Below are 11,857 nucleotides of genomic sequence, written 5' to 3'. Positions count from 1 at the left end.
AGCAATTATCGTATCATGTGCTACATAGAAAATAATATGTAATGTATGTCATAATTAATCACAACAATTAAGTATTAAAAGGAAAAAAAAAGTAACACATTAATCCTCAACGCTCGGATTATACAGGGGTGTGCACGGTGTTCTTCGTGCACCTGCACAAAAATGCACAAAAATTACAATAAAACGCAACAAACATAAAAATCGCAAAAAAAAAGAGAAAAGAACAGAGAAAATAAATCAGAAAAGAACATTAACAAGTAAAGTAAAGAACATTAGCAAAAAACCAAAAAGAACACTAATATTGACAAATCAGACAAAAGATCCAAATATAAAAAGCAGTTATATTTTTTCTTGTTCTTTTAAGTTCTGTAAATGTTCTTTTCCAACCAATTTACAGTATGTTCTAATTAAAAAATAAAACGACGAACCTTTGATGAACTTTAAAACCAGATTGATATTTTTTCTTGTTCTTTTAAGTTCTGGAAATGTTCTTTTCCAACCAATTTATGTTCTAATTAAAAAATAAAACGACGAACCTTTGATGAACTTTAAAACCAGATCTATATTTTTTCTTGTTCTTTTAAGTTCTGGAAATGTTCTTTTTCAACCAATTTGTGTTATAATTAAAAAAATAACACGACGTTGGATTTTAAAAGTCGTTAGTGCACTTCTGATATAATTTATTATTTAAGATTAAAAATATGTTTTAATTCCGTTATTTTATTTATCAAAAATATCTGAAAACAACACTATAAATATGTAAAAAGAACAATTGCTGATTCTAAAAAAGAACACACTATTTTGATGCCACATAAATAGAAAGTTATAAGAAAAGAACATTAAAATTTAAAAAGAACATAGAATTAAGAACGAGAAAATTTACCTTAATCACCCGATGCACCTTCATCAACAGCATAAACCTCTTTGAATGAATAAAAAAAATTCAAAAAATAGCGAAATTGTAATAGTATTTCTCTTAATAAACTAGTTTTTGTAAACGTAATTCAATTAAAATAACATTTCAGAGAAAGAAGGAGGAGAACATTTGTTTTGAACTTTCTCTCTGATGAAATCTCTCTTTTGTTGGGAGAAACTAAAAGCTCTCCTCTTTCTCTCTCAAGAATGTGTTTCTAAAATGAGAAGTTATGAATCCAATAGGAGAAATATTATATCTATAGAAAATGAAAAAAAAAAGAAAAAAAAAAGAGGGGGAAGGAGAAGAAATACAAGCCATATTCATGATAAGAACGGTGCACTTGTTTTTTTTTTTTTGTGTGTGTTTTGTTGTTCTGTTCTTTTATGTTTATTAGATATAAATCTTAATGTTCTTTTATGTTTGTTCCTTTTTCAAAAGTACAGTATTGAAGAGCAAAGGAAGCTTTTACTTGACCAACAACAAATGATGTTAAATCTTCCAAAACAGCTGAAAGAACAAGAAGAGAGGCTGAATAAACAGAGCAATTCCTCAAAAGAACAAAAAGAGGATGAACCTCAAAGAACACTATAAATAAAAGAACATTATAAATAAAGAAAAAGAACATTATAAATACAGAAAAGAACATATCATGTAAAACACTTATTTTAACCATGTAAAACAACATTACCAATAAAAAAACGAACAACAATAGAGCATAAAAGAACATAATAAAGTAAAGAAAAAGAACATTATAAATAACAGAAAAGAACATATCATGTAGAACGCTTATTTTAACCATGTGAAAAAAGAACAAGAAAAAAGATAAAAGAACAACAAAAATGGTAAAAGAACAATTTGATCTGAAGTGTATAATATCAAAAGAACAACAAGCTAAAGCAAAAAAGAACAACAAACTAAAGCATAAAAGAACAACAAGCTAAAGCAAAAAAGAACAACATGTTCAATAATTATTTTCTGTATTATTACAATCTCTTAATACATATATGAGAACCAATATATAAAAGAACAAAAGATAAGACTAAAAGAACATATAAAATCGAAAAAAGAACATAAAAAAAAAATCATCAGAAATATATAATCAAGATACATTAATCATCAAAATCATCAAAATACATTAATCAAAGTTATTGAGAAATGCAGAAATCGAAATGATCAAAAAAATCAAAATAAATTGAAATGATAAAAATAATGAACATCGAAATCAAAATCATCATAAATAAGTAATTCGTTTTTAAAAAATTGAAAAATTACCTTCACAAATCGGATTATCAGCAGAGGAAAATTTGAAGAAGAAGAATCAATAGAATTTGATATTGAAGTAGAAAAATCAACCAATATCTGAGAATTTTCCATTACTTTCTCTCTCCTCTTCACAGTTTCTCTCTCCTTTCCATAGTGTTTCTCTCTCCTCTTCACAAATTCTGATTCGAAAATTATAAAAAAGAAGGTATATATACCAGAAGAATGGAGCAAAAAACAAAATAACGAAAAAAAAGGGACAGAGCAGTCATTGTTTTTTTTTTTTTTAACAAAAGAACAACGTTTGTTCTTTTTTATCAAAAAAACAACGTTTGTTCTTTTCTTCTCCGGATTCAACATTCTTTTCTTCTCCGGATTCAACAAGATATCCGCGTTTTATATTTGACGCGTGTCGTTTTGACACCAGTGCACCAAGAGCACTATACACACCCCTGCACAATCGTATTTGCGCATTAATCCTTGCACATGTGTGAGCGTGTGCCAAAAATTTGTCCAAAAGAATAGCTCTTTTGATCAAAGATGTACGACTTGTCACGTAGGAGGATTTGGACTACTTATACAATGTAATTAAAAGATACATTCAGCCACATGGACTCACGCCTAATATATTCTTGTATAATTTTTTCACGGGAAAGCATGAATCAAATTAAAAATCACATACACGTATCTACAAAATGAAAAAAAAAACACATCTAACCCACAAATTAGCTAGATTTAGAATATTGAAATCAAGTTAGCTTTGGTGATATGGTTTATGGTAATTTGTAGGATTTAGACAACTATAATTTCTAATTATCCATATCATTGATCAACTCACTTTTATATCAATCGGCCTCACAATCCGTGTCATTATCATATTTTATTAAACCACTTAAGTACGGAGCGTCATTCTATTACCTACGCATTTTTAATTGTTGACATTCTATTACAAATGAGAGTCATATCACGAAGAAATTGAGAAATGATATAACTACAAATATACGTACTCTTACGTTAATAATTTAAGCCCCTTTTTTTTAATCGAAGCTCCTATTTGTAGTCATGATGATTATGGATATATAGGAATTGGTTGTGAGTACAAACACCGCCCCCCCTCCCCACCGCTACAAAAACAAGGTAGCGTAGTGTAAAATGCACTAAAATGAAATAATTTAAAGATCCCAACACTATTGTTTCAATGTAAGATATGCTTTGTGGTCATAGTTAAAAATAAGATTTTTGTCCAAATTGCTAGGTTAATATGAAGTATGGTAGTTAGAAGCTATATACCTAGTATAAACTTACAACAACGAAGTTTAAAGATTGGCTTAAATACGTATAGATTATGTATGTGGTATTGGACGAACCCCTTAGGTTAATCAATACGAAGAGATCGAACGAGTAAACAAAGACATAAAGTTAATATCTCGCTCGAAATTATCTAGAATTAGAGAAAATAATGAGAAGTAGAAAAACATGTGTAAGTTAATACATATATACATATTATTTGCAATAGTGGTATGGCAAGGTTGTAATAATAAATTAAATAAAGGGTATAATGGTCCAAAAAAATGATGCAAACTCAATTGTAGTTTCGGCATTTTTAGTAGTAGAGAATTAACGGGAATTTTTGGATTATTTTCGGGCTTTTAAGTTGTTCAAAATCCACCGATTTAAAAAAAAAAAGTTAGATTGTGTTGGGACGGATCTAAAAAGGGAACCTAAAAGACTTTGCAACCAAGTTTCTTTTCAAATATAGTAAACCAATTACGTCGCTTTTCAAGTATAGTGTTGTCTCTTAACTTTTTTTTCATTTGGAAGGTTTGCGTGAAATAACCTTCTTTCTAAGGTTGAAAATTGAGAGAAGCTCAACCCCATTTACTTACTAAGAGACTTGCAAAAGACCAACCAGGCTTAGATTGGTGCAAGATCGAATATCTTCAAGCGAAGCTTTCAGCTTGATTCATTTTCGCGAGTTTTATCTAGAAATCATCATGTCAAGTGCTTTCGTTGGAGAAATCAGTGGCGTGGTGAGCGAGGTGCTTCCTCGGAAAAATTCATTTTAGATTCATGGGATGCAATAGCTAAAGCTATGCTTTCGGGATGGAAAGGTCTCCACTTTAATTAGTTTTTCACACTTTTTCCTTTCTTTGAAATTCTTCGTTACTTTGTTCCTCTACTTCATTGAAAGCTAGCACCTACTCCTCATGAATCCTCGGAAATGGACTTGCATCCTAAAATACCGCAAAAATAAAAGCGGAGATAAAAATTAATACCAGATAAGACTATGCAACATCGGGTCCAATCTGGATTAATGATGTTGACATGAGGGATATACTCCCTCCATCCCTAAATATTGCCAAAGAAAATTTCACTTTATTATTATTTGGTTGTAAAATATAGGCAAATTTGTAAAAAATGACATTTTATAACCCAAAATTTGCGATTATATATATATATATATATATATATATATATATATATATATATATATATATATATATATATATATATATATATATATATATATATATATATATATATATTATAATGTAATATTTATTTTTTTGCGAAAGACAACCAAAAGGCAAGTTTACGGCATTGACTGAGCTTTTCTGGCCATTGACTTGCATGTGAACAAGCATAAAGAGCTTTTCTGGCCGTTGCTTTATTTTGCTAACCACACCCAATTTCTCTTTGTCTTCTTCTGCAGCTAAGCGGATTCTAGAAACTGCATTTTTTTTTAATTGAAACTACTTCTTCTTGATCAGAAACTGATTGTAATCTAGAAATTACATCTTTCATCGAAATTGTGTCATTTTTAACAAGTGATTCCAAGAAATTCTTTAGTATTTTGACTGTTGAGCTCATGCTAAACGAATTGGAGTAAGTGCCACCTACAAATTTCACATAGTGTTGCATATAAGCAAATAAAAATGAAATCATTGTGGAAATAAAAATGAATTAATATCCACTCAATCTCCAGTTAATTAGGGGTTGATTTCATCAATTCTTAAATCAAACACCTTTCCGATTAATCAAGTAACATATAAATTTTCCAGGATTTTGACAATTGGGGGGAAAAAAATCTAATTTATCTTCGCCCAATATTAGCTCAGATGTGTTCTCCTCTTCTTCGTCTGACATATTTTGGTTTGAGAAAAAGGGAATTCTTTGGTTCAGAGTTTGAAAAGAGGGAAGTTTATGAGATTTCCTTTCTGGGGATTTCAATTGGCCGTAGAGAGTGAATGAGTCAGTTGCTGATGGTTCTAAAGGTTGGGGTGGTAGTGGGACTAGTTTAGGGTCGAGCACCATGGTCGATGCCGCCATTGTTGAAGACTTTTTGATGGATTTGGGAGGAGAGAGTATTGGAACTATGAGGGTCAAGGAATTGGGCGTGGTTAGTAAAATAAAGCCACACACGCTGCTCACGTGCAAGTCAATGGTCGAAAAAACTCAGTCAATGCCGGAAACTTGCCTTAGGTTGTCTTTCGCAAAAAAATATTTACATTATGGTGTGATTTCAAAAAAAAATATATAAGGTATTTTCTCGCAAAATTTGGGTTATAAAAGGTACTTTCATAACAAAATAAAGTTACACGTGGCAAATCAATGGTCGGAAAAGCTCAATCAATGGCAGAAACTTGTCTTTGGTTGTCTTTCGCGGAAAAAATTACATTAAGGTTACAAAAAAAATTACATTAAGGTTACAAAAAAAATTACATTAAGGTTACAAAAAAATTTATATAAGGCCTTTTCTCGTAAAATTCAGGTTATAAATTAAATGTTATTTTTGATAAATTTGCCTCAAATATATACATGGTTTGATACTTTGATTAAGTGGTCATTTAGAAGAAAGATAAAAAAGTTACTAAAAAAAGTAAAAGGGAAAAAGAAATAAATTTGGAGAAGTGGGCCAATAATTTTTGGTTAAAAAAGTTTGAATGATCTCCGGCAGAGAAGAGAAAAGAAAAGAAAAGAAAAGGAAATTTTCGGCAAAGATAGGGGAAAGAAGGAGAACGCAGACAGGGGCCTCGCAATAGAGAAACGGTCGTTCAGAAGAAATCCGTAACAAAACTTCAAATTCCAGATTTCCTTTCTCTCTCTTCTTATATGTTGTCATTTTCTCTTTTGATATAAGGTAGTGACCAGAAGGAACGATTTAGGGTTTTAGCTAAAACATTCCGAATTCAGGTTTGAAGAAAAAATTGCAGAATCTAATGAACTCTTGTTGCTTTGTTATATGATTTTTAGCGTTTAATCGGATATTTTCTGTATATGAAATCTAGGTTGCATGGAAACGGGAAACGGGAAATGGAAACGGAAGCGGGGAAACGGATATACTGGGAAACTTCAAATTTCAATATTGTAAAATACGGGGAAAACAACTTAAATATATAAATAGCTAGCTTAGGACTCGTGTAATGCACATATGAAATTAAAATTTGTTTACGGAGTATTATAATTACTCGTAAATAATATTATAAATATGAAATATTTTTAATGAACTAATATTTTGTTACGACGTAATAATATTTTGAATTTGTATAAGACACAATTAGTTCAAAGTGGTCAATTAAACATGAATTATACTACGTACGTAAACTACAAATTGAACATCGGTATTTTTAATTTATTTTCACTTTTTTCGGGAAAATTGAATAGAAATTATGTTTAATAATAAGTTAAGTTTAAGAAACATAAGAGTTAAATGATTTCTCTAAATTTTTATACTGCTGTTGAAATTCATTTGTTAAGAATGTAAAATCATATATTTTTATGATAGTAATTAGTAACGTATAAACCAATATTAGAAAATCAATAGTAATAGTGCAGTGTATTATTTTCGATTCTTGCCATAATAAATGAAATCGTAATATTACTTGTAATATACTCCATATATTGTTCTACGATATGAAAGGAAACAAATTAGAAAATTTATAGTTTTTAAAAGTTTCTTTAATGGAATAGACATTATAAAATAAAATTAAATTAAATTAAATTAAATTAAATTAAAAAAAGAAGTCAAAGACACATCGAGAGATGACACGTGTCAATCATGATGTGTATTTTAGTATATAGTTATTGAAGTTATATGATTGATTAAAAAATATATATTTAATTAGATAATAAAAAAATTGTTGGTTAACATATGATTAATTATTAATGAATAATTTTTAAAATTTAAAAAACAATTTTCAAAATGTTATTATGAGGTAAAGTAAGGAGAAGAGATAAAACAAATAAAAATCCATTGTCATTGTAAACACAAATTTAACGTCAAAGTTTTGTGTACAATGTTCTAATTAGTGGCATTTATGATATTTTTAATGCATACAGTCATATCCATATTTTGTTGACTATTCAGTTAGACCCCGTTTGGTTCGACCACAGGTATAATGTATATGTTTGAGTATTAAACCCATGGGTTTATAATCAACGATACATAGAAAATCATAACTTATTCCACCTGTTTGGTAAAATAAATTTAGAATTTAATCCTACCTATAATATACTCTCCTACTCCTTATTCTCATCTTTTTGTTTTTTACACCTTCCCATCCTCCTTCTACTTAAAGATGTAAGGAAAAAAAACAAAAATTCAATAAAATATAAAAGGCAGACATTATATTTTGATATATGGCACCATCTCCACCACCACAATCGCTCGCTTTGCTTCAACTATAACCATCACATTCTTCTGTCACTAGATGAAATTTGATTTGATTTTTGGTGATTGTTTAATTACAATTGAAGCTACAAATCAAGACTTCAATGTCCAATTTTGACGATTAACAATATATCTAGGTATTTTATTCAAAGATATATTTAGTTAAATTATTTTTCAGTATTCTAATTTCGTCATTTTGGGTTCTTACGGGGGTGTTGATGGTGGCGTTAGGTAGCATTGGCGATTTGATGGCGAATCGACAGGGTAGTAATTTTGTAGTATAATTTTTATGATATTGATTTTTTGGGTAGCTTGGGCGGCGACGGTGGTGGAGTAACATTAGTTAAGTTGTCATGGTGTTTGTTTGATCGAGTTTGCACTGTCGATTTTATTTTCAGTTAATATAATTTCATATACCCACCTCGCCCTTGAGGATGAGAACTCGATACCATAGGGGCTTTGGAGGTAGGTCCCCAAATTTTAAATTTTATAAAAATAGTTAACCAAACATCAAGTATGGGGTGGGATGATTTCAAACACATACGACATACGTGATTCTAAAATATGATGAACCAAATACTCCCTCCGTCTTGGAATACTCGACCCGGTTTGACCGTCACAGAGTTTAAGGGACTTGAATTGACTTATTTAATTTAATAGATAGTAGTTGATAGTGGGGTATTATTTTAATGTAGTTAGTGGGAGTTGGGTTAAGAGGTGGGGTTGGGGGAGAGTAGGGGTTGAATTTTTAATTATTTTGTGTATGGAGTAGGGGGTAGGTGGGTTAATAGGGGTGGAGTGAGAAATAATATAATATTGTTAGAATATTTCCATTTTTAGAAATAGGTCAAGTATTAAGGGACGGTCCGATAAGGAAAACAGGTCAAGTATTCCGGGACGGATGGAATACACACTTAATGATTTAATTTCCATTTGTCTACTTGGGCCAGGCCCAAATTTGTAGCACGGTTTCGAACATAGGCTATGCAAGTGTGAAATACAGAGTAACTGAGATCTTCCTCAACCTTCCCTCAAAAAAATAATTAGATCTTCTTCAACCTATCTTCTTCAACCTAATTTCAGTTTTCTGGCGGAAAAACTTTGATACAATCAGCAAGTTTGGTTGGGAAACGTGAATATTAGATTGAAATCTCGTTTCCCATTCGTTTCAGGGATGAATTCAGTTTCAAACACGTCTCCATTTTTCTGAAACAGTTTCGGCGCGCGTTTCCCTGTTTCCCCGTTCCAGGACGTTTCGGAAACGGTAAGTCGTGATTTTTTGGCGTTTCCGTGCTTCTTAGTATGTAACCATATAGCGATGAGAATCTGCCTAATTAGGTTAACTTGATTGACTGTTCATAAATTGTAAAAGAGGAAGTGATTTTATTATAATTAGAGGAATTATTATGATTTCTTTCTAGGTTTTCCTTTCCAGTAGAAACCAAAAGGCACGTTTGAAGCAACTTATCAATTCCAATTCCAAGTATTTGTGGATCAATAAGGGTGCATAATAGTTGTTTTTAGAGGGGGTTTGTGTTGTTCTTGTTGTTGTTTTACTCTGTTACCTCGACTCTTTATTCTACCTCAAATACCCGTGTCAGATCCTCGACACTTGAACATGGGTATGGGCACTTGGACACTTCATTTTGGATCAAAATCATGCAATTTTTTTACAAAATATTAGTGTGGACACTTAGACACATATTTGTGTCCGATATAGGTATCCGAATCCAGATAACATAGGTTAAACAAGTTATACACATATTGTAGTTATTGGAATCTATAGGATGCATCCAACAATGATGCATTGCTTTTTTTCACTGAAGGCACTAACAATAGATTGGAGCTCTGGTAAAGGTCAAGGGTCTGACTATCCGTAACAGCCAACATGTGCATTTTGTTGTTTCCTACTGCTATTCTATGCTAGTGTTCAATGTGCTAGTTTCTTACCCAGAAGACAGTCCTAGCACTGATGGGTTACCTATCATTGGATCAACAATTGTTGCTCTCCTCGACTATAAAATTGAAACTGGTAGTATTAACCTTGAACTGCTGTCCTGTCCATGGTTGTTGTTGCTATTATTTTTTGAATCTGCTATAAATGAATACTTGGGGTGAAAAGGGATTTATTTATATTGTATTTTTCGTTGTTTAATTAAAGACTTGAAGTAGTTGCTGAATTTGCTGTTTCTTCAGAAATCATGAATATCAAAGGAAGAATGAGTGGTACTGATTTGATTGAAAATCAGTTGGACGCGGAGGTAATTGAAAATGTCCAACCTGTGAAAGACAAGAAGAAAAAAAGGAAAAAGAAGGATGATAAAGAACTTGGGAAGAGTATCCGTAGTGCGTCAATGGACAACAGTGAGAAATGTAGGGGTAAAGGCAGTAAAAAGAGGAAGGAAAAATCTCAGGGGTGTGATACTGAAGGAGATGCAAATGCTGGTTTATTTGAGAACAATGAGAGGAATGAAACTACTGAACCTTCTGAAAATACCAAGAGCCACAAGAAAGCAAAAAAAGTCAAGTTTTCTGAAAATGTGGAAGTTTTCCCCCTTCCTGATGTGTCAAGCAAGGGGAAGAAGAAAAAGGTTGTAGACAAAAGTGAGAAGAAGAAAAAGGTTGCAGATAGAAGTGAGAAGAAGAAAAAGGTTGCAGATAGAAGTGAGGAGAAGAAAAAGGTAGAAGATGGAAGTGAGGAGAAGACAAATGTCGATAATGGGTTAATACAAGGTAAGCGATTCTCCAAAGAGGAAGATGAAATCATCCAAAATGCTGTATATCAGTTCATAGAAGACCGCCAACTGGGGGAAGAGGGTGTAGAAATGCTCATGAATTCTAAGTCGCACCGAGAATTGAGAGGCTGTTGGAAAGAAATTGGGGAATGTTTGCCTTGCAGACCTTATGTGGCCGTCTACTACCGGGCTCATATACTTTTTCAACGAAGTGAGGATCGTAAATGGACTGAAGAAGAGGTTGAACACGTCAAGAAATTCCATGAAAAGCACGGTCCAGATTGGAAAAGATGCAGTGTTGAACTTGGTAAACATCGATTTCATGTGAAAGATGTATGGCGGAGGATAAAGTTGCCCAATAGAAAGAACGGAAACTGGTCCCAAGATGAGTACCAGAATTTATTTAATCTTGTTAACATGGATTTGAGCATGAAAGCATTTACAGAAAAGAAATCAAAGCACGGTATGCTACGAGATAACATATGTTGGGAGGCAATTAGTGAACAGCTCACAACTCGAAGTAATGCTCTTTGTTGCATGAAATGGTACGATTCGTTAACATCTCCCATGGTAGCTGAAGGAAAGTGGGCCAATGTTGATGATTATAGGATGTTGATTGCACTTGTTGATCTTGATGAAGCTTGTGAAGACGATGTGGATTGGGATAATCTTCTAGAACATAGGTCTGGTGATGTTTGCCGTAAGCGTTGGAATCAAATGGTACGCCATATTGGTGAGTATGGTACCAAAACATTCATCGAGCAAGTTGAAGTTCTTTCCCAGAGGTATTGCCCAACTTTGTTAGAAGCAAGAGAATCTTTTGACAACAGACCTGCTGTTGATTGAACCTGTTTCTGCGTTGCTATCAGTAATGAATTTTGTGAAAATTATGTAATTTGCTGGTGTCCCGTCTGAGAAATTCAAGAGATCATTGTACACTCACACATGATAGTCGTTCATTATTTAGAACCCTTGTCTGTTTTTGGAATTTGATGCTGATAATTTATGAACTGGACTCGTTGGGTATCACGGTCTGTTTTTAGCTTTTGGTTTATTGGTTTAATAAGTCATATGATTTAGATTGAATCATGAACTAAAAATAATCATATTTATAGTGATCATGCCGATTTTGAAAAATGACAACAAAAACTGGAAACACTTTTTGTGGTTTTCATATTTTGGTTTTTTTTTTTGTGAAAAACAGAAAACTGAAACAAAAAACGATACCGAACAAGTCCAAGTTCTTTCAGAGTAGATTTGTGAAACTTGCCTAGT

At 32.0% G+C, this 11,857-nt stretch overlaps 1 protein-coding gene across 1 annotated transcript; it reads left to right on the top strand.

The window, feature by feature from the left end:
• The first annotated feature begins 8,845 nt into the window (after positions 1–8,845).
• LOC110786069 (uncharacterized) lies at positions 8,846–11,611 on the top strand. The gene is made up of 2 exons (XM_021990575.2): positions 8,846–9,111; positions 10,044–11,611. The coding sequence occupies exon 2, from the start codon at positions 10,049–10,051 to the stop codon at positions 11,426–11,428; it is 1,380 nt and encodes a 459-aa protein (XP_021846267.1). The 5' UTR covers positions 8,846–9,111; positions 10,044–10,048; the 3' UTR covers positions 11,429–11,611.
• Positions 11,612–11,857: the final 246 nt, after the last annotated feature.

The sequence above is a fragment of the Spinacia oleracea genome, chromosome 3, assembly GCF_020520425.1.
Source record: "Spinacia oleracea cultivar Varoflay chromosome 3, BTI_SOV_V1, whole genome shotgun sequence".
NCBI lineage: Eukaryota > Viridiplantae > Streptophyta > Magnoliopsida > Caryophyllales > Amaranthaceae > Spinacia > Spinacia oleracea.
The sequence above is the reverse complement of the archived record's forward strand: the minus strand, read 5'-3'. Positions and strand labels throughout refer to the sequence as shown.